Source organism: Miniopterus natalensis, chromosome 4, assembly GCF_054644295.1.
Source record: "Miniopterus natalensis isolate mMinNat1 chromosome 4, mMinNat1.hap1, whole genome shotgun sequence".
Classification (NCBI taxonomy): Eukaryota; Metazoa; Chordata; class Mammalia; order Chiroptera; family Miniopteridae; genus Miniopterus; species Miniopterus natalensis.
The window spans coordinates 97173833-97196843 of record NC_142084.1 but is presented as its reverse complement, the minus strand read 5'-3'; the positions used below and the strand labels follow the sequence as shown (position 1 = coordinate 97196843).

The following is a 23011-nucleotide window of genomic DNA, read 5'->3' as shown; positions in this document are numbered from 1 at the left end:
TCCACACACCGAAAACCACCGAGTCGCACACTTTGGGCGAGTCACTGGGTGCGCGAATTCTCCCGCTGGCCTGTCCCCGGCCGCCCCCCGCGTGCGAGGGCTCCCAAGGGCGGAGCAGAAATACCCTCTGCGACCTTGGGCGGGTGGCATCAGCGGGCGTGACACCCACGGGTGCCAAGGGTCAGCGGCACACTCTTCTCCGTCAGGCCACGTAAGGGGCTTGATAGCCACGGGGGCCTGGAAGCCGCCCCCCAGACACCGAGGGATTGTACTTAGGAAACACACGCTGCTGCGGGCCTGTCTCCGGAATTGCTGGGCCACAGCCGTCCGCCTCCTAAGGTCCCCAGTGTCTACGCGGGTGGCTCAGCCGCGGTGTGGTCGGTTTCCTCGCCTCCCTGGCAGCCTCTCCCCCCCACCTGACAGGCAGTGGAAAGCGGCGGCGCATTTCGTTTTTCCGGCCACCAGTTTTAGAATCGTTCCGCGTTTATTGGCCCTACTGAATTCCCTATGAATTTTCTGTTCCTGGCCCTCACCTGTGCTACTGCAATGTCTTTTGGTCAATCGGTATTTCTAACACGTTCTGTACAGATGTACTTTGTGTTGCACGTTGCAAATGTTCTCGTGGACCGGCGCGTAATGTATGTAAAACGCTTGGCAAGCGGGTTTTAACGGGTGACTTCACGCCCGCGCTGCTGGTCCCGCTGAAGGGCGTCGGTGCTCCCGTGGCTCTCCTCCCGCACCTCCCTTTCTCCACGCGCTAGCCCTGCGGGCGTCGGGCGAGTCCTCTGGCTGTGAGGCGACGTGGTGGCCGCTCTTCCACCCTTTCAGAAACACTTGGTACCAGAGTTCAGCACCAAGAGCCAGCCACGTGGCAGTGGGGGCATCTCGCCCAGAGTTTCCTTCAGTCCTCACCTGACCTCGGCAGGTTTATACATGAACGAGAAGCAGGGATGATTAAATTGAACTCAGAGAACATGGCCTCTCCAGCCCGTGGCTCTCAAAGCAACTTAAAACCCGGTTCCAGACCCGAGTCCCAAAGGCCCGACCCTCCCTCCACGCCGGCTGTGGCTGCGGGCACCTGGCCGAGCGCCCCGGGGCCCCGGGAAAGCCCTGTGCTCCGGGTCCTGGCCAACCGAGGAGGGTCCTTGCAGTGCACCCGTGTCCTTACCCGGAGGGACGCCTTCAACGCCAAACTTAAAGACATGAACACACACACACACACGGGAATCTTAGGCAGTCTGGTTTGGTCCCATCTTCCAGGTCACGGCCGTCAGCCAGCGGAAGGGTGAACCAACCACAAGGTTAAGTTTCATCCGAGTTCCTCTCGGTCTTGGATGCTCATCACCTGCTGTAAGCGTCCCTCATTCCTCACTTTCGGCCTAGGGGAGCCCACGGCTCCTGATCTTTCCTCCCAAACGAATAAACGAGAACTCAAAACACATACCTTCCAGTCGGGTACTAGAAAAAATCCTGAGGGCTGTTCTGTTCCTGAGGGAAAGCAGAGCTGGACCTGAACCCGGCTGGTCCAGCCGGAAGCTCCCTGATGAACCAGCGGAGCCGGACACCCAGCCCGGGGCAGGGACACTGTCGGCTGTGTCTCTGTCAAAAGCAATGGCTAAGATCGCACCCAATCTTCTCACCCTGATCACGGCAGGCTGGGCAGGAGGCCGCTGCAGCTCCCATTACTACGTTCTTAAAACACATTCCACAAAGTCTATGAAACTGTTTAGAAAAGATTTATTTGAACATATGAAAGAAAACTTGAGGCCCCAGTAAAACAGATGTCCCTTTCCGGGGTGATGGGCAGTCCCCACGGGTTCCTGTGAACAGCGCCACGTGCCGTGAGCTGGAGGTCACAGGTTTTGCTGGAAGCTCACAGGGCCGTCGGTAGGGCAGGAACACATCCCATTCGCAAGGAGAGAAGCCAGACACGTGGACGTGCAAACGCTGCTTCGCACACCCGTGTCCCCGACAGCACAGGCTCGGAGCGTGTGCGTCTGGAATGACACGAGACAACAGGCTCTCAGGACCGGCATCTCTGAAAGATGCACGCGTGGCTCTGCGGGGGGCTGGACACTCAGCCTTTTGTCTATCCAATCTGGACTCTCACCCACGTAACCAGGTAGGAGGCACCTGGACTGCGACGTCACAGATCTTCTGCCCTGAGAATCATGCTGGTGAGGAGGGGCCGCCCGCTGGCTCCCAGAGGTCCTCCTCTGTGGGCTGGTCACCCTCTCTGGAAGGCTTCCTCCCCCCAGGCGCAGGAGGCGCAGTGCCACTCAGTGGTGGGTGGGGCCGGCCTAGCGGATGGGCCGGAATGGAAACGTCATGCCCGAGAGGAAGGTGTGCCCGGGGTGTGTGGGCAGGGCGGGGTGGGCGGCAGGGTGGGCAGGCACGGCCCCATAGCCCAGGGGGGGCGTGTGGATGTGAGGGTAGAAGCCAGGGGGGAGCGCCGCGTGTGGCGACTGCGGCACGGGCCCCGAAATCACCAGCTGCAGCAGGCTGCAAACACAGGAGAAGATTAGGATGCAGATCCTGGCAGCAATGTTACTTTCCTATGACTCTGGGTAAGAAATTCGATCAATATAAGCAAACAAGTAAATAAACCTAAGTGGGGAGTACTATAGAGGCAAAATTCGGGTCTCTGTCAGAGACAGAGGTTTCGAGAAGTTTCCAGTCTAGTTGAAAAGACAGTTAACACAAAAGAGCCAATCAGAAAGCAAAGATGGGTCCCAAGTGACTGTCCCCTCCTTCCCCACACCAGACCAGGCTGCCTGGATGCTGGGTTCCAGGATGGGCACATCAGGAGAGGCAGGGCCCTGCCAGGGCCCAGTGATGACGCTAAAATGATAAAGGATTTATGCCTATCATTATTCTAATGCCCCCCAAACACTAAACATTAAAAAAAAAAAACTGCAGAGAGAAAGGAACTATCACAAAGGGATTATTGCAAGAGGGGTAAGAGGTCCCAGCTGTGCTAACTATGTCCTCAGGTGCCAGGGAATTTCCTTGGATTCCAGAAAAGCAGCAGCTCCTGAGGGAAAAGCGGCCCCTGGACAAGCTGTCCACGCAGCTGATGAAATCTCAGGCAGGGCCACTTTGTTCCACCAGGAGCCACTGTGCTCCATCTCCTCGGCTTCCGTATCTACCCAGACACCCGACCCAGCTTCCCCTGCACAGCCGGACACAGTCCCATAGCCATGCACGAGGACGCGGGTCTCCCGGCTGCAGTTACCTCACCGGCAGCCCGTGAATTAGCACCTGGCTGATCCTTTGGCCTCAAATTATGCGTATCTCAGTACCAGCCTGCCACCCCTGCCCAGACTTGCTGGCCCTGGCCCAACAGTGCTGGCTCGCTCACCCTCTGTCTACACTACTTGCCAACTCCAGCCCTGGAGCCTTATCACCCCTGTTAAAGAACAATGCAGCCCTGACCAGTGTGGTTGTTGCTTGGAGCATTGACCTGTGCACCGAAGGGGGTTGGGTTTGATTCCCAGTAAGGGCAAATAACCAGGTTGTGGGTTCGATCCCTAGCTGGGGTGCGCACAGGAAGAAACAGATCAATGTTTATCTCTCACATCGACGTTTCTCTCTTTCTCCCTTTCTAAAATCAACTTAAAAAAAAAAAGACCATGTGACCATCTGAAGAAAGAATGAGCCAACCTACCTCGGTACCTGGGTGGTTTCATCTCTGTAAACCCTGCATGTGCGCACTGTAGGGCGCATGGGAGTTCTGCCTTCAACTATAAACATTTCCACCAGTTGCCACAGTTAACTACTTTTAGTGGATACCATGTTCTACCCTCATGTAACACGACAAACTTAGTAACATTTCCACAGCCAATTGCCAAATGAGTACTTTTAGTGGATACAATGTTCTATCCTCATGTAGTATTAACAAACTTACTAAGTATCCCCACCTGTGGGACAGTTAGGTTGCTTCCAGGTTTTTGCTAATACTGCACTTAGGTGAAACATTTTTGTGCACATAGCTTTTGCTTCTTAGAGTCAGTGAAATTAATTAGGTTAAGTAAAATCCCTAAATTATGGAAATAACAGTAAAAGTGACAGCAGCTAACACTTCTTAGATACTTAACTACATAGCAAGTCCTGTTCTATGTGCCCTATGGCAGGAAGAGGGGGAGGAGGCAGGAGGACAGGAGGCAGGTACTGTTACTTTCTCGGTTTTACAGAGAACAGGAGGCGGTGGGAGATAAGGAATCTGCCTGAGGTCACACAGGAAGTAGCAAGGTTGGAATTTGTCCCAGAAGATGTGTGACCATAGTACCTCTTTCCACCACCATGATCACTGCTTCCCCAAATTACAATAATAACCACCATTTACGGAGAGTCCATATGCTGCAAACTATGCTAAGGAATTTATAAGTGTCACCTGCTTAACCTTCACTATAACCCCAGGAGGCAGGTGAATCAGTGCCCCCATTTTACAGGAGGGTCAACTGAGGCTCAGAGATAGCAAAGACAAACCAAGCACCATAGCAAACCACAGAAAGAATGGCGCTCAGCACCATCAGTGCCGCATGATGCCAAGGCGCTGGCCTGGCCAATCCACTGTGCCCCAGGGCTGTGGCTCTGCAGTTTCCCAAAGGGCTACGCAATGCAGTGTCACCAAGTGTGCACCAGCGCTTAGAAAGCGTGACACTCTAACTGATTCTGGTTTCTTCCCTGGACTCCAGCAAGATGACCACCTCTTTTATCTTTGATTTACCCTCTCCCTGGCCTTCCTCTCATGTGGGCTATGCCACCGTATCTGTCCCCCACTTATCATCAGTCCTTAAAGTAAGGGGCTCCTTATATACAGAAGCTCTGGACCCTGCAGACCAGAAAGGGGTCCACCCTGCCTTGCACCCACCTGCAACCCCCACCCAACTAGAGGTCTTGAGAGGACACTTACTTGTTATGGGGCAGCCTGGAGCACAAGGTTCTCAGATCATCTGAAACCAAGGAGACACAGAATTAAGGAAGGGAGTGGAGAAAACAAAAAGCTTTCATTGACAGCTTTCCAAGGATGTTGGTAAGACAGTGAGGCTGCCTGATGCTACATTCCCTAGCATTGTTTAGAAGCTGCATTTTTTTTTCAGTTTTTGCTTTAACAAACTGGGCCCCAAAGAGAATATATCACTTAGGGAAGGGGCAGCTCTATTGGCAATTTGTTGGAAGCTGGGAAAGGGCCCCAAGGCTGGGCTCTCACCAAGCAGATCAGCTGCCCAAGGCATTAAGAGCCTGATAAGAGGGAACCCCATCACCAGTGACCACAACAGGGTGGGGCCACGGGCAGTTTCTGGGAGCCAATGGTTCAAAGGCAAACACAGTCCTGGCCAGTGTGTCTCAATCGGTTGGAGTGTCGTCCATGCACCGAAAGGTTGCCGGTTCAATTCTGTCAGGGCACATACCCAGGTTGCAGGTTTGATCCCTGGTTGGGGAGCGTATGGGAGGCAAATGATCGATCTCTCTCTCCCTCTCCCTCTCCCTTCCTCACTCTCTAGAATCAATGAAAAGACAAAGGCAAACACACGTGTGTCATCAGTACAAGCTCTTTCTCCTGGGAACCATCAAACACTGAAATGCAAGAGAATTGAGGAACCTTCAGAACAGGTGAGGGGAATGTTTTATGCATTTAAACCTGCGTTTTTACTGCATGTAAATTACGCCTCGATAAAAAGGACTGCAGAAAAAGAAGATTCTCTACGAGGAAAGATGTTAAGCTATCACACTCTTGAGGTGTCCCAAGTTCTGAGCACCAATGGCCAGGAGCCACAGCAACATCACGGTCACAGTGCTCTGCTGGGTATGTCCTGAGACTCCCCTCTGCTTCCCCATGCCCACTAACAGGGACAAGTCTTAAAGGAGGCAGAGCAGAGCACTGAGAGCCCCTATTTTCTTCTGGGTGGATGGTGTGTCCCCACCCGTAGGAAGGCCTTAGCAGGAAACCACCCACCTCTCGTGCACAGCAGGGCTCCAGAGGCCATGGCCACCTGCAAAGCCTGGGCGAGGCGGTCCAGAGAGAGCTCAATCTCCTGGGAAGCGTTGAGGGGGTTCAGTTCATCTGCCAGCCTGTTGATCTCCTCCACCAGTGGGACCATGTGGTCGAACAGGATCAGCCCCAGGCGCCCGTAGAGGTTCTTCTCAGTCAGGTGCACCTGGAGCACCATGAGCACCTGCAGGATGCTCAGGTGCAGTTTTGAGTACAAGAGGTGGGAGTCTTTGTCCATCCCCCCCGAGTCCAGGGCAGCTTTGGTGGAGACGTGGCCATTGGCTAGGGAGGGCTTCTTCTTCCTCTTGTACGCCAGAGGCGCCTTCACGCACCAGCGGATCAACCCGGTGAGCGGAGTGAGCTCTAAAAACCCTATTGGGAGGTTGGCTGCAATTGGAGTGTTTAAAAACGTGATGAGAATCAACCGCGAGTCCTCAAAAATCCAGGTGACGATCATTTCAAGCAAGTCCAGCGGCGGGATGAGGTCATCTGCAAAGACACATGGAGTCAGGAGGGTTCCAGCCCCAGTGACAGAAGTGGGCAGAGGAGACAGACCCCTCGTTCACAGTACTTACCACCCGACATTCAGATCACCTACTTTGCTCATCTGTTTTCTGTCTTGTTCCCTAGAACGTCCCTCCACAAGGGCTGGGACTCTCATCTTATTCATGGTTATTTCCCTGGTGACAGGACTGTCTGGCCACAGTAGGGCTCAAGAAATACTTGTTAATCCAACAATTCCCTAGAACTCCATATGCCTTGAAGAAAGTCCATCCTATGTGTCATTTTAAATCAAATTCCATAATATTTATGTCCAAAACCACCACCACACTTCACCTCTTCCCCTTCATGGCTGTTTGGTGTCTCCTCCAGGGTACATGACAGTTCTGGTGGCCTTCAAGGAGCAGCTCGCAGTTCAGTCAGTGATCTGTCAGCTGCTAAGGGCCACCCCAGCCTCAGCCTGGAACCCCTATCTAAGCAACAGCCCGACCTCCTGTGACCCTAGGAACTGGCATATTCTACAGCCTAGACAGAGACTAATAATAAAAGCAAATTCTGACATTTACTTTGGGCTTACTATGTTCCCGGCACTGGGTTAATTCCTTTACATGGATTAACACATTCAATCTTCAAACCACCACAGAGGAAACTGAGGCATAGTGATGTTCAGTAACTTCCCTAGGACCCACCAAATGTATGTGGTGGGCCCAGATCTGACCCCAGGTGGCCTGGCTCTTAACCATGAGGCTACATGGCCCTGCCTGGGATCGGCATGCAATACCCTTAGGTGGCTGGGAGTGGGTCCCCAGCCTCCCGTCTCGGGCTGTGCACCCCTCAGCCCAGTGATCTACGTTTCTCCAAATTCATCAAGTTGTAACAGTAAATATGTGCAGCTTTTCGTATGTCAATCACACCTCCATAAAGTGGTTTAAAAGAAATCACCAACACAGCAGACTGGCAAACTGGCTTGAGAAAAGACCACGCCCCACAGCCATTCTAGGAGTCAGTGGTGATCTCTGAGCATTATTTCTTTTTCGTGTTAACCCATTCCAGTGCTACGGCCAATTTGTCCTTAAGCTAGGTTTAACCAAATCTTTTCCTATTGGAAAACAAAAGGCCTGAATACTGTTCCCAGCCATTATTAACAGCTGCCAGATCAGGAAAGAAAGAGACTGTTGCCCTGGCTGGTGTGGCTCAGTTGATTGAGCATGTCCCATGCGTCAGGTCACCAGTGAGAAAGAATCCTGATCAGGGCACATGTGCAGTTGCGAGCTCGATCACCAGTAGGGGGCGTGCAGTGCAGGAGGCAGCCAACTGATGTTTCTCCCTCTCTCTCCTCCTTCCTCTCTCTCTCAAATCAATAAACATATTAAAAAAAAAAAAAAAAGACTGTCAGCGCTCTGAGGGCAAGAGCCAAAGGCAGAGCAGGAACCTGAAACAGAAAAGCAGGCTTTGAGCAGCTCTGCAGAGAAAGCTACTAACCAGGGTGAGGCCTCTAACTGCCCCGCGTGGAGAGCAAGGGCGACAGCCCCTGCCCCAATTCAACCAGAGCTGGGCAGCTGCTACTGGTTTTCTTTATTAGGAGTCTGCACAGATCTGACCACAGGGACAAGGGCTTCTCCCAGCTGAAGTCGAATGCGATTTAATGGCCACCTGAGGACCTCTCCTGGCATCTTGCTAAGGAAGCCTCAAAAATATCACTGAGAGCAGACCTGAGGTGCATGTCCTAGTGCAATGCACTGAGGACACATCTTGCTGAGGGAGCATTGCTGCCAAAAATGTTTCACTTGAGTCTTTTCACAATGAGAGAAATCCAAATCAAGGGGCATTCTGCAAAACAACTGCCTGAGCTCTTTAAAAGGTCAATGTCATAAGACATATTTTTAAATGCTGGTAACTGTTCTAGATTTAAAGACCAAAGTGACATGACCACTCTGTACAATGTATGATCCATGAGCTGGATCCTGAATCCTCCTGATCCCCAAAGCAGAGAGGGGAGGCTACAAAAGACGGTATTGAGACCATCAGGGAAATCTGAACATAGGCTATCTGTGAGATAACAAGTAGTGTAACAAGTAGTAAACAAATTAACAATGTTTTATTTCTTAAGTATGACAATGATATCATGGTTGTGCAAGGGAATGGTCCCGTTCTGAGGAAATACATGCTTAAGTACTTGATATTGGCCACAAATTCAAAAGTTCAGGAAAAAAACATTTGTGAGTGTGTGGACAGGAAGGAAGGGACAGCAGGAGCAGGTATGGCAAATGTTATCAGCTGGTGAACTGAGGTGAGCTTTATGGATGTCTGCTGTATGTTCTTGCAACTGTCCTGAAGTTTAAAAATTTTTCAAAATAAAAAGTGAGGGATCAGAAAACAAGTCAAGCCTAGGGAGAAAGTCATGTCTCTCCCAGACACCAGAGCCTAGCATTTTGGCCTGTCTGCCCCTTGGACCATTCTGAACCAGGCAACTGGGGATCACTAAGGAAAACTCCCCATTAGCGAATTCCAAAAGTCCAGGTGGCCCATTCCTGTTGCTTTCAGCCTAAAATACAACACATATGTCAGAGAAAAAGAGGCCAAAACACTGAAACGTTCCCTGGACATTTCACCAGAGTGTCAGTGGCAATAAAACAGGCAATGACCCGCTTGATGTTTACCTGATGAAAGGTCGTAGAGCGCAGTGACGGACGTGATGAACTGGCAACAAAAGCGGGGGCTGGCACTGAATATCTGCTTCAGCGTCTGCACGGAGCCAGGCACCAGACAGCAGTAGTCATCCACAAGGGCTCTGGCCAGTCGCACGCAGTACACCACAGGCGTCCGCTGCAAAAGAAGCCCCAGTCCACATAACCACAGGTGTCATGAGCTAGCCACGAGCAACATGTACACCTAGCGAAGACCGCCAGCACTGGTGGAACCCTCCAGTGGGGCAAGGACGTGAACAGCTTGCTCTGACGCAGGGGTTGGCAAACTCAAACCTGCAGACCGAATCCACCCTGCCACCTGTTTCTGTGAATGTGGTTTTACTGAAACTGCCCTGTTCACGAGCCTGCCTACTGTCTAGGGCAGAAACAAACAGCTGTGACAGACACCTTATGACCCACAAAGCCAAAAATATTCACTATCTTGCCAGTTTACACAAAAGGCCTGCAGACTTTGGCTCCGAAGTTTATGTAGGAAAGATCATTTCTGACATCTGTAACCCTGTAGTTGAAACTCCAATGGCAAATATATTAATAGCTACTACCACTTTATATAAATATGTCTTTATTTCAGAGAGAGAAAAAGAAACGTCAATGATGGAGAGTCATTGATTGGCTGCCTCCTGCACGTCCCCTACTGGGGGCAGAGCCCACAACCCGGGCATGTGCCCTGACTGGGAATTGAATGGTGACCTCCTGGATCATAGGTCAATGCTCAACTGCTGAGCCACGCCGGAACTATCACAAGACAGAGTGGTACTCTGCATTTCTCTTACAGTTCTATCCTCTTACAGGTTTCTGTAATACTTTGAAATCCTCCATCACCACCCTCCCTGGCCTCTTTCCTTCTCCCTCAGATGCCAATCGGTAACTACTGCCAGGTTCAACATCTCTGGGGCCCCAACGTGGCCTCCAGGAGAAACTGCAGAGCAGATGGCCCACTGAGGCTGAACTCTGCCCACACCACCACACCAGCCACCTCTGCCTCTCCTCGGGAGGAAGTTGCAGCCCCCGGCCCCAGTGTGGCAACCCTGACCCAGACCACGAGGACCCCGTCCTGTTGCTCGCATCTGTTCCCATTCTGCCGGAACGCCAACACAACTGCACCATGAGAGATGGATGGAAAATCACGTGACGAGTTACAGGATGCTAAACTTGATCTCATTAGGCTGCCAAGGCATAGAGGTGATCTTGAGGTTAATGACCACACACACGATCAATTCAGATGCCCCAGAAATACTGGTGAGAATGAAGGCAGAGACTCCACTGAGGTTTACCTGTGTACTACAAAGAACGGTATCTCTTTCTGCTAGGCAATTTTTAAAACTGATTTGAGAGAGAGGGGGAGAGAGAGAAAAAAACAAGGATTTGTTATTCAACTTATTTATACATTCATTGGTTGGTTCTTGTATGTGCCCTGACCAGAGACTGAACCCACAGCCTTGGCGTATCAGGATGATGCTCTAACCAAAAGAGCTATCCTGCCAGGACTTGCTAGTCAAATTTTAAGGATAAAAAAGATTACAAGATGCCCTGGCCAGGTGGCTCAGTTGGTTGGAGCATCATCCCGTACACCAAAAGGTTGTGGGTTCAATTCCCAGTCAGGGCACATACCTAGGCTGTGGATGGGTTCAGTCCCCAGTTGGGGGGCGTATGAGAGGCAACCAGTCAATGATTCTCTCTCTCTTCTTCTCCCTAAAAAAAAATCAATAAAAACATATCCTTGGGTGAGAATTTAAAAATAAAGATTACAAGAAAACATTTAAATACATTAAAAACAAACAAAAAAAATGGTTTCAAGAACTTAGGAATGAACAGGTGTGTGAAACGGATTGCAGTAAATTTTGTTAGCATAGCTGAGGATATTAATCAAAATTTTCAGTTAATAATTACTCTAGCCCGGCTGGCGTGGCTCAGTGATGGAGCACTGACCCATGAGCCAGGAGGTCACCATTAGATGCCCAGTTACGGCAGGTACCCCAGTTACCGGCTCCATCCCCAGTCGGGGGCGTTCAGGAGGCAGCTGATCAATGACTCTCTCATCATTGATGTTTCTCCTCTCTCTCTCTCCCCCTTTCTCTCTCTGAAAGCAATAAAATAATAACAACTACTCTAAGTGGATTATCAATTTTTCAAAGACTCTGAGTAACAAAAAGCAAAACAAAATGAATCTTCCAAAATACCAGCTAACACAACACCTACTGTAAATATACACTTTTCCTCTGAAATTTATAAACACTCAGAAAGCTCTTATGTTCCTCTCCGTTACAACAGCCATCTACTTTGTAATGTCATCTTAGAACAACACAAAACAACTCGCTTGCTGATCTGTGTACGAAACAAGCAAACATGCCACAATTTAACATGTAATGTGCTTTTAAAAAAAAAAGAAAAAAAGAAAATTCTCTCTCTGAGGCTGCATGCATAGTTGTTTCAAAATCCTATCATTTTCAACTAAGAAAAATGACTTTTCACTTGTTCTGAAAATGGAGCCTTTCTCTTTTACATTAACGTACCATCACACACTACTGTTTTCTTAAGAATGGTTATGTACATAAATATAGGTCTGGGGCATCAGCACATATGATAGTGACATCAAGGAGATAACTTGCGGCCAAGGCCTCAAGAAATCCATGCCCGGCTGGGCGTGGCTCAATGGTTGAGCCTTGACCTAGGATCCAGGTGACCGGGGTTCGATTCCCGGTCAGGGCACATGCCCGGGTTGCGGGCTTGATCAATGACTCTCTCATCATTGATGTTTCTATCTCTCCCTCTCTCCCTCTCCTTTCCTCTCTCTGAAATCAATAAAGATTTTTAAAAAAAAGAAAAGAAAAAGAAATCCAATTAGCTGAAAATTCCCGACACTAAGCTGCTCCTTGGAGACTCAGGAGAAGGCTCTTACCTGGAGCCAGGAGGCGGCACACTCCAACACTGGGATCCGACACACAGCCACGGCCATGGAGACCAGTTTCCCCAGCAAGCTCATCCGGCTGTCATCTGCTTTGTTGCCTTGGGGGCTGAAAAGGGATGAGAAAATAATCTGCCGCACAGAGTCCTTGGTTTGCTCCTGGAAATAATTGCACATGATTTCAAGAAGTTGGAGCTCCTGCAGTGAATTCAATCTCTATAAAAACAAATCCGGGAGAAGCGATGAGAAACTCGGCTTTAACGTGCATTCATTCACACAGTAAGAAAACAGAAAATGGGCTCTTTCCCCAGGGAACCCTTCACCCCTCTACGGCCCAGGTGCCAGGGAGGAGACCTCTGCTGTTAACCCCGGGACGCGTTTATACGTCGCTGCGCACCACCCGGGGGGTCTCTAGGCCGCCTGCGTGGGCACCCCCGCCGCGTGGCCGCCGCCCGCCCCGCAGCCGAGCGGCGCCCAGGACCCCAGGAGGCGGGGTCCGCGCGGCTGCGGAAGGCGCGGGGCCGAGGCGCGACCGGAGCCCCGCGGGGAGGCGCCGTCGGCCGCGCTCTGGCCGGGCCGGGGAAGGGCAGCGCCGCCCGCCGCCCGCCGCCGCCGCCCGCCGCACCTTGGGCTGCGCGCCGCGCTCCTTGGGCACCTGGTACACGAACTCCTCGAGCAGCTCCACGGGGCCCTTGTCCACGATGGGCAGCGGCGCGCTCTGCAGCTGGCTGCTGAAGTAGATGTCCAGGTGGTACAGCACCTCCTTGGCGGCGCTCAGCGCGTCGCGGCGCAGCAGCGAGTGCCGGATGTCGCTCATGGCGCGGCCGCGGCCCCGGGCGCCCGCAGCGCGGCGGGACTTCCGCCCCGCGCCCCGCCGCCGCGCCCGCCGCCCCGGAGACAAAGAGGCCGCGGCCCGGGCGCCGCCCGCCGAGCCGGGCCTGGGCCGCGGCGCCCGCCCGCCCGCCGCTCCCCGCTCGGGCCCGCTCAGGGGGCCATCGCCGCCGCCCGCCAGCGGGAAGCCCAGGAGCGCGACTGCGGCGCCACCGAGAGCCGGAGCCCGACGCCGCGGACGCGAACGGCGGGGAAGGCCCAGCGCGGCGACGGCGGCCCGCGGGGGTCAAGCGCCGAGCGCCGAGCGCGCGCTCTCGGAGGGCGCCACCTGGCGGCCCGGCCCGCGGGCGCGGAAGGGCGGTGCCGCGGCCAGAGGTACGCCCCGCCCCGCCGGCCCCGCCCCGCCCCGCCCCGCCCCGCCCCGCCGGCCCGCCCCGCGCCCCGAGACCGCCCTGGGGCCTGGGGCCGCGCAGGCCGGGAGCCATCCAGCCGGGCGCCACGGCCACGAGCGAGTCTGGCTCCCCCCACCCCACCCGAAAGCCGGGCTCAGGCCCCTCCCCCCTCCCCCTAAGCCCACACGATTGACTTGCACGTGCTCCGGGGGGCGCAGGGACAGGCTCAGCCTCAGCAGTTCATTGTACAGATTACCTCGTCCGAATCTAAGGGGTGCGATGGCCAGTGGTGCGTCTCTACCCGATTCCCAGTTCCTGTCCCCAGGGTCCCTACTCCCCAACCCTTCCGAGGGGCCTCGGCGAGCCATGGGACTCTTAGGTGCCCTGCTCCTAGAGATTCGCCCACCCTAAAAGCCCGCAGCACTTCCTATGAATCTCTTTTCCAGCATTCATTTCTCCGCACTGAATCACGTGGGTTTAGTTTGGACTTTAAAAACAGGGCAAGAAGACCTGAACATGGTCACAAGAGGCCAGCAGAGGGCCAGCAGGAGGCCCCAAGAAGAGAAACCTGCCTGTGTACAAGGCCTGAGTGAGGATGCTGGGCATGGTTAAGGAAACGAAAAAAAACCAAGGCCTTTCTCTGGGAGCAATGGGAAGGGAATCAAGAAGGCACAGCCAGCACAACTCCAAGTCGCTGAGACCCTCCTACACATCAGGGGACACAGCCATGAGGCCCCTCCTGTTCAGGAACCAAGTCTAGTGGGAGGCCCAGGTCAACTGGAACCTCTGGGAAGTCACCAGGACTTCAGAGAAGCTTGGTCCCACCCGCCGAGAGAGCAAGGACGAGCGAGGGGAATTCCTCCCAGGCACTCAGGAAATCCTACTTTTCTCTTACCTTCCTGAACCACTGAGAGCAGATTTATAAATACAGAGCAGAAAACAGGAAAAACTAATGCTTAGAAAGTAAGTATCCATGGGCATAAATAAATGTACACTATATTTAAAAAGCAATAACACTCTTCTCATTTTCATTTCTTCTTTCTCTCAAAATGTGTAGCGGCAGGTAAAAAGATCTCTCCAAGGTTGCTCCAAAGTCCGTGGGAGTGAATGTTCCGGTAGACCCGGGGCTCTGCTGATGGGGCCCCGGCCACTTGCGGACAACGCTGGCACCAGGCTTGATCACCTCTGCACCACTCGTTCGTAGTCTGGTTGGTGGCAGCCAGGTATAGAGCAAAGCACAGGAAGCCGCCCAGGAGGAAGCTCAGCACCATGACAAAGCCCAGCAAGAAGACAATCCTTGGGAAGGTCAGAAACAGGTACTGGGGGCAGAGAAGAAGAAGTACATTAGGCAGCTGGGCTCTGACACAAGTAAGGCTCAGCACCCGCCAGCCCTGGTTCTGTCCATGAGACTGTCAGAGCTGCCTGCCCAGCTCACCCACCTCCGTGCACATCTGACCCACTGAACGCAAATGAGAAGCACATACAGCACTAACCAACAGCCCAGGAAGACATCCTAGTATGTGCAAGAGTGTAATAAGGGAAAAACAAAGTGTAGACACAAGGAAAAGGGAAGGATGCCCAGGAGATGGTGCTATGCCAGTTAGCTACTTATAAAATACATGTAGATCTCAGTGTCCCAAAATATACATACACACTTCAACAGCTGATTTCTGTAACATTTTGAAAATGAAGTGTATTTTAATAAACACTGCCTTTATAATTATTCAGAGTCAGATGGACAGAAGAGATCAGTCTCACAGGTGTATGCACTGTACAGTGGCACTGATTTTAACAGTCCTCTCCCAAAATACACAGCGAAATGTCCCTCCAGGAGGAGGAATAAAACTCTGGACAGAGTATGGAATAATGGAATAATAAGGAGCCAATAAAGTGAAGGGAATTTCTATGTACTAATCTGGAAAAGATGCCGGTAATTTACTGCCCGGTGAGAAAGACAAGAGGCAGGGATCACAATGGGACCCTATTTGTACAAACACAAAAATGGCTCTGTGGACACATATGGCAATATAGCAAACATAGGAAAAAGCCTGAAATACCCACACCAAACTACAAAAGCTAAGGCCTCTGGGTAGTGAAAGTGTTGGGAGGGAAGGAGAGGGGTCTAAGTTTTCATTTAATTTTTTTTTAAAGATGTTTTACATGTTCTTCCGCTGCTCCAGCTTTGAGATATAATTGACATAAAACACTGAGAAAGCTTAAGGTGTACAACAGTAATGCAAAATAAAATGATTTTATAAAACACTTTAATTATAAAAGCAGTGTTGATTAAAATACATTTCATTTTCAAAATAGAAATCAGCTGTTAAAGTGTGTATACATATTTTTGAGACACCCTATATGTATTATATATATACACTGAGTTGCATACTCTAAAAGGGTGAATTTTATGGTATGTGAATCATTTACCAAATTTAAAAGATTATATATCAATTTTTTAAAAAAGTAATGGCTTTGCCAGGCCAGCATGGCTCAGCAGTTGAGCATCGACCTATGATCCAGGAGATCGAGGTTCAATTCCCGGTCAGGGCACAGGCCCGGGTTGCGGGCTCGATCCCCAGGGGGGGCGTGCGGGAGGCAGCTCATCAATGACTCTCTCTCATCAGTAATGTTTCTCTCTCTCTCCCTCTCCCTTCCTCTCTCTGAAATCAGTGAAGACATATTTTAAAAAAACAAAAAAATAATGGCTTTTACTGGGAAAACAAATGTCCTTTTTCCAATTTTGAAACTGGAAATGAGAAACATACAGCTCACAACATAATTACCTGAATAATCAATTACCTGAATAAGAAAGATGGTGTCAATAACCTGGGAGTGTCCAAGGTCATCAACATAAGTCCCCAGGTACAAGTCTGACAACACTACCAACCGGACCAGAAACACAGTGGTTACAATGGCCATGGTGGCAGCTGACGCTGTCAGCGTCAGGAGGTAGATGAGGAAGTACCTGGCGTTCCAGGCCCCGATGCAGTTGTTCACCCAAACACAGTGATGGTCAAAACGGTGTACACACCGGTTACACACACCTGCACAGAAACAGGGAGCACAGCCCTGGGTTGGTCCTTGAGGCAATGACACCACGCACACCTACTGACATTTCTACAAACTGGCAGTACAAGCTGGGGAAATGGCAGCTGCTGTCACCAAGCTTTTAGGACTGCAGTGTCCAAAACAGCAGCCACGAACCCAGCCACATGTGGGTGCTGAGCACTTGATATGCGGCTATGAGATACACTTGAGTACTTTGTTGACATCAATAAATTTACAGTTTTTCAATTTGTACAATATTCCTTTTGAGTTCAATGTAACAGTGAGAGGATAAAAGAGTGAATTTATGTAATGTAGGCAGTTTTAAAACTAATGCTTTTGCTTTAAAGTCAAATCAATTCTTCTGATAAAGTTGAACCATTATGTCAATGTAGATGTGGTTATTAAAGGAAATGACATTTTGGTACTGACTCAGTTACTAAAAAACTTTTAAGAATGTTTGGAATAGCTTGGGCAAGTAAATCTGATCTTCCAGCTTTAAGTTTTATGAAAACTGAATATAGATCCAGTATTCCCAGTGAAAATTTAGTGTCTGGATGAGAGGTGCTACAAACATAAAATATACAGCAGGTTCAAAGACTTAGAATGAAAAAAGAGACTATAAACTATAAACTATCCCATGAATGATTTTTTAATATTGATTACATGTTAAAATAGTATTATAGATATGCTTGGTTGAATAAATTATATGATTAAAATTAATTTCAACTATTTCTTTTTACTTTTGTAAGGTGGCTACTAGAAAATTTAAAATCATACGAGCGGCTCACATTATATTTTTGTTGGACAGCTCTAGAATGTTGGTAACTCCCCAGATAAACAGGCTCTGCCAGGACTGAAATCTGCAGGCACAATACCCTGCAGAAACATCTGTGGGGCAGCATGCTCAGCCGCGTGGCAAAGGAAGGGCTGTCATGCCCAGGACTGAGAGTTGGGCACTATACAAGAACACAAGACCTCACCTCCTGTCATCTGAAAGAAACCACTATCCAGCATCTACCAGCAAGGGTTGCCCATGTCTAGGAGTCAAATGGCCCTGCTTCTCAACTTCTGTAATATTCCCTTATGGACAAAGCCAGTGTCTGCTGTGAGAGGGTAGAGCTGGGGCAGCCAGGGCCACACTTACTGCAGTGCTTGGATCGTGCTGGTTTCCTTAAATCACAAGTAGAGCACCTCACATTCCTTAGGAACATCACTTCATCGAATTCGTAAACTTGAAGAAACAATGATTCGTTTGCTTTTGTTATGGTACCTGGAAAACATTAAGGACAAAAGTCAGTTTCAAGCAATGCAGTGGACTTGCTATTCACAAAACCTGCCCTGACACAGCACAATTAAAACTGCCATATTTAATATTTAAATAATTCATTTTATAATTTGTAACAGCTTTACTGAGATACATTAAAAAAACCAATTCACCCAGCCTGGCCAGGCGTGGCTCAGCGATTGAGCATTGACCTATGATCCAGGAGATCCTGGTTCGATTCCTGGTCAGGGCATGTGCCCAGGTTGCGTGCTTGATCCCTGGTGGGGGATGCAGGAGGCAGCCGATCAATGACTCTCTTATCATTGATGTTTCTCTCTCTTCCTCTCTCTGAAATCAATAAAGATATACTATTTAAAAAAAAATCACCCATTTAAAATGTACAATTCAATGGCTTTAGCATATCCACAGGCTTGTGCAACCAACACCACAATTTTAGAACATTTATATCACCCCCCAAAAAAATCCTTTAGCAGTCACTCCCCATTCCTCTCTAATCCCCTAACTTCTGGCAACCACTAATCAATACATCTGTCTCCATGGATTTGCCTTTTCTGGATACTTTATATAAATAGAATCATATAATATGTGGTCTTTTGTATATGGCTTCTTTCACTAACATAATATTTTCAAGGTTTCCCCATGCTGTAGCAGGTGTAAGTGTGAGTACTTCATTCCTTCTTCTTGCTGAGTAATAGTCCATTGGATAGGCATTCTACATTTTACTTATCTGTTCAACAGCTGATCGACATTTAATGATTCAAGGACAAGAAACGTTAAAAGTAAAAGAATGGAGGAAAAACAAGCAAATATCAATCAAAAGAAAGAAAGTATAATAATATTAATATCAGACAAAAAAGCCTTGAAAGCAATCACCAGTGATAGAGGCTCATTATAGTTTGAAAAGAGATTCAAGGAAGAGACAATACTAATTGTAAACATAAGTGATCCAATAAGATTATATATATAACTTACATAGACACACACACAGACACTAGCTTTGGATATGTGAAACAAAAACTTAAAAGGACTCTGTCATATCTACCATCAGAATGAGATAACATAATTTGTTTTTATTACAAAAATTAGTGCAAATATAAAAGATTTAAACATAATTAACAAGCTTGATATAACGTACTTATACAGTTCTCTGTATCCCAGAACAAATTCTTTTCAAGCACACGTCGAACACTTACAAAAACCACACGCCCAGACATAACGCAAATATCAATAAAATTTTCAAAAGAAATTGTATCCTACAGACCATAAGCTCTATATATAACACAATCAAGTGGAAGTAACAAAAAAATTAAACTAAAAAATTTATATGGAAATTTTTAAACTGTTCTAAATAGCCCATGGGTCAAAGAACAAAAAAATTTGAAAACACTCAAAACGGAAAGATCGTGCAAACACTATCAAATCTTTCACAAAGTCCTTCAAGGCATCACTACTTGTCTGCGGCACTATTCGTAAGGCTGACAGTTGAACCTCAACTTACCAGGGTCAGTTACACAACTCAGGGTGAAAAAAACCAGGTTTGCAATCAGCAGCAGATAGGGCAGCAGAAGGTAAGACAGGGAGAAGTCCAGCTCCTGACAGTAGCCAAGCATCTCCCAGGTGTATTCAGCGTAAACCGCCCCTTGCAAGGCGAGGTGCAGCACGATGAAGGTGTGGTTCCTGAAAGGAAGGGGCACCGGCTTGTTCCTGGGGCCTCTCCACAGGGAGATCATGCAGCACTCAGGACAGGTAACCGGCAGCCAACTACTCCCTTTGGGCTTGAGGTACTAGTAAGGGTTACGTGAGAAGCTATGGGAAACGCCTGGCATGGTGCCCAGCACCTAGTAAGTACTCAATAAATATTGTCTTATCATCACCATCTGTCTTGGGAACTGAGATCTCAGGTCAGAATATATTTCTCTTTATGGAAATGTGTTATCAATATTTTCCTACCCTTTAAATACTTCTGTTTAAGAGCAGACACGGCCAACCCCCAGAGAGAAAAGGCAGATTATGAGGAGAGGTTCTGAACCCAGGAGTCTCGATCCTTTGCAGCACCCTTCTCTGTATCACACTGGGAACCACAGGGAGCTTCCTGAAGCTACAGGACAGCAACAATTAACAACCCAAACAGAAAAGAAGTACCGTGTATGGAAGAGGTAATGAAGCAATCTTAGCATGGCTCTCTGAAGGCATTCTGGAATTACATAAGAAAATATCTAAAAAAAAAAAAGAAAAGAGAAACATTCAATTTCAATTTTCATCCCGCCCCACCCCCCGAATTAGATGCTTCACATTCAGCTAACAATACTGATGATATTGTGTTTCTGCATATGGGCAGAGAGGAGACTTAAGAGAGAATAAAGAGGGTAGCTTGCCCAGACCATGTAGCTCAGTGGTTGAGCGTCGAACTACGAACCAGGAGGTCATGGTTCAATTCCCAGTCAGGGCACATGCCTGGGTTTCAGGCTTGACCTCCATTAGGGGGTGTGCAGGAGGCAGCTGACCAATGACTCTCTCTCATCATTGATGTTTCTATCTCTCTCTCCCTCTCCCTTACTCTCTCTGAAATCAAGAAAAACGTATTTAAAAAAAAAAAAGAAGAGGGTGGCTTCCCTCAGTTGGCCTTCGAGGCAAATTACTCCATTTTCCACCCTGACATCAAAGAAGGTAACATGTCAGGGTCTTCAAGCAAAGGAAGGTGAGCAGAGTAGATGGATCAGGTAATGCTTGAATCAGGTAATGCTAATGTGAACGTCACTCCTTTCCCTGCCTTGGGTTCAATCCCAAAATCCACTTCCAGATTACTGGCCATTAGCCCGGGACCCTCCCAAGTCAACCCCTTCCCAAGAGCTCCTCAACCCAATTTTGCTCACTTTGATCCCTGAAGGAGTGTGGGCAGTCCAATGCTCAGCTTTCTGCTTCTATATCACCCAGTTTCACCCATGAGGCCCCTCCAGGCAGACACTGCTCAAATCCATGCCCAATTACAGGCATCAAATCCAGAAAAAATTAGCCAACCTTATGAATGCTACTTTCTCTCAAAGCATCAATACAAGATTACTTTCAACAATAAGAAAAAAAAAACGAGAGAGAGTGAGACTTTGGAATATACCACAACTGCCATAAATGAAAGTACAAGTGAACAAATGAATAAAGATGGCATCTCTTTTCTGTTCTGTCAGGAAACTGGAAGCCTTTTAGACTGGTGATATTCAAAATCCAGTGGTGTCCAAGCATCATTGTTACCTGTGAGCCTCCTCTGACCACACCTTTCAGGTACTGGGTTTTTAAGCAGATGCAGATCATAACACCACCAATCAGCACTAAAGCCAAGTAGAACATGAAGAGAACCAGAAAGTCCATCCTGGGGCTAGAAAGAAACAGAAAGAGTGTGACTATACTGAGAGATTCATCCCACAGTTCATATTCTCATACATCGACTCCCTAAATGGCTCCCAAAACAAAACTCACAGCCCTCAAGCACACACTGCCTCTTCCATCAGGCCTCCCAGAATGTCCTGAGCCCGCTTTCTCCTCCAAAATTCCCTAATCAAACCACGGTGATCTGCTTTGGGGCATCTCCTATCTGCAAATTCCAAAATAAAGTGGAGATGAATATGCAAAATGCATCCACCTTCCCTCCCCCCCGCAACAAATCATTCTTCTACTTCATTAAATATAAATATTCACACAGATATTAACACAGAATGTAGCCAAAAGAATATGTTGGTAGTGCCATTGGACCAAGCATCTCCTAGAAGCTGTCAAGGGCCCAGGCTCAAGCTGAGAAGGGATGAATGAATACAGGCATGTATTTAAGAAACTGGAGATGGTTACTTTTGGCCTCAGTAAATACGATTCTGGGTCAGACTTCCAATGGAGAGAACCAACTAGAAACTATGCACGCGAAGAAGACGGAGTAAACAAAAAGCAGCAATTCTCACGAGGTGACTCAAGGCCCTCCGCCTACATGTTCCTCGTTTGGATAACTTTCTCTGCAGGCAGCTCTGGCATTCCTACTCCCAACGTTCAGAGAGAATTCAAAGGGCGTCTCCTGTGCAGAGGCAAGCGCCTGGAACAGCAGGGGGCGCCCACAGCTGCAGGAGACATGGTTCCTCCAGGCCGCTGAATCTGGCTGCAAAGACAGATCAACGCAACACTCACATAAGACGACTCACGAAATGGGAGGCAGGGGAGGAATACACTGGGGACAAGAATTTGGAAGTCGGGGGATATTGAGACCCCTCAGGTTGAACGGGGTTTATAAGGCTTCTGAAGAAAAAGCTAATAGGGGAGAAACACGCGGGGAGCCTTGGATACCTATCCCTGAGATGCCCACGCTGGGGACCCTGCAGAAAGGACTCCCCGAAACTACTCTATCCTAGGGTCACGGCCGGTGAGCCTCGCAGGAGCTTCCCCAGGGGCGGGAACCTAGAGCGGGGAGGGGGGGGTGGACAGGGGACACTGGGGGTGCCCGGGCCCCGGGCGGGGTGGAAGTGAGAAGGGCGGTCATACTGCCAGAAGGACGGCCCAGCGCCACCCCGGGTATCCGAGCGCCCAGGGGAGGCCGCCTTACCTCCTAGAGAGACCGACCAGCCCCCCTGGGGCACCGCGGCGGCGCCTCCAGGACGCGCCCCCTGACTTCCGTCGCACCCGTGGCGTCAGCACGCGACGCCGGCGGCCGGGCCGACTTCCTGCGGAAGTGCGGGTCCCGCGGTTCGCGTTCCGCCTCCGCAGGGGTTGCCCTCGTTTCCCAGTTCCGCGCCTGCGGACTCTGGTGGAGTCTGACGGCTGGAAGGTCGGGCTCCACGGCGCGTTTCCAAAAATCTTACAGAAAGGCCGCCCTGGGCCTGGCGCGGGCGCGGGCGCGGACGCCGGTGCTGCGAAGCGGACGGAGCCGCGCAGCGCCTGGGTGGGGCCGAGAAGGGGCCCGGGGCAGCCCGGGGCAGGCCCTCCAGGGGTCCCCGCGGCGCCTCCGCGCGGGGCGGCGGCCTTGCTCTCCGCCGTGGGGATGGCGCTCCCGCCGTCTCGGAGCAGCTCGGAGCTTTGCCCAGGACAAGCCTGGAGGATTAGAAGGAAAGCCGTTTGATGGTAGTTGACCCCGGGGTGAGCAGTGGGAAGAGCTGCTTCCAAACTTAGCCCCGCGAGGTCCCCTGTGGCGGTTCCTCTGCTCTGAGCGCCTCTGAATCCGCCGAGGCCGGTCTATTCCTGACGCCTCTGAAAACCTGCCTCGGGGAGCCAGGCCCGTCCTCCCTTTGAGGGGGGAATGTCTGATCTCCAAACGCTGGCCTGAAACTCATTTCCTGTCTGGTTTTGCTGCCCTACCCCAAAAGGAAAAGCTTTTTT

The 23011-nt window shown here is 50.0% G+C and overlaps 2 protein-coding genes across 6 annotated transcripts; both read right to left on the bottom strand.

Moving 5' to 3' along the window:
* Positions 1 to 1720: 1720 nt before the first annotated feature.
* On the bottom strand, positions 1721 to 12963 carry INTS15 (integrator complex subunit 15). 2 transcript variants are annotated; one of them, XM_087817009.1, is made up of 7 exons: positions 12765 to 12963; positions 12104 to 12325; positions 9157 to 9322; positions 5960 to 6484; positions 4916 to 4955; positions 2111 to 2502; positions 1721 to 1997 (listed from the first exon to the last, which is right to left on the bottom strand). In XM_087817009.1, exons 1-6 carry the CDS (start codon positions 12924 to 12926, stop codon positions 2301 to 2303), a joined length of 1317 nt encoding a protein of 438 aa, XP_087673135.1. In that variant the 5' UTR covers positions 12927 to 12963; the 3' UTR covers positions 1721 to 1997; positions 2111 to 2300. The 2 variants fall into 2 exon arrangements, with proteins under 2 accessions (XP_087673135.1, XP_087673134.1); XM_087817008.1 differs by having other exon boundaries at positions 12735 to 12962.
* Positions 12964 to 13959: 996 nt separating this feature from the next.
* ZDHHC4 (zDHHC palmitoyltransferase 4) lies at positions 13960 to 22297 on the bottom strand. Of its 4 annotated transcripts, none has more exons than XM_016213645.2 (8): positions 22242 to 22297; positions 21636 to 21800; positions 20912 to 21035; positions 19808 to 19881; positions 19164 to 19342; positions 17525 to 17650; positions 16132 to 16376; positions 13960 to 14651 (listed from the first exon to the last, which is right to left on the bottom strand). In XM_016213645.2, exons 2-8 carry the CDS (start codon positions 21677 to 21679, stop codon positions 14361 to 14363), a joined length of 1083 nt encoding a protein of 360 aa, XP_016069131.2. In that variant the 5' UTR covers positions 21680 to 21800; positions 22242 to 22297; the 3' UTR covers positions 13960 to 14360. The 4 variants fall into 4 exon arrangements, with proteins under 4 accessions (XP_016069131.2, XP_016069135.1, XP_016069134.1 ...); XM_016213647.2 differs by having other exon boundaries at positions 13964 to 14651; positions 21610 to 21800; XM_016213649.2 differs by lacking the exons at positions 21636 to 21800; positions 22242 to 22297 and adding an exon at positions 21503 to 21590.
* Positions 22298 to 23011: the final 714 nt, after the last annotated feature.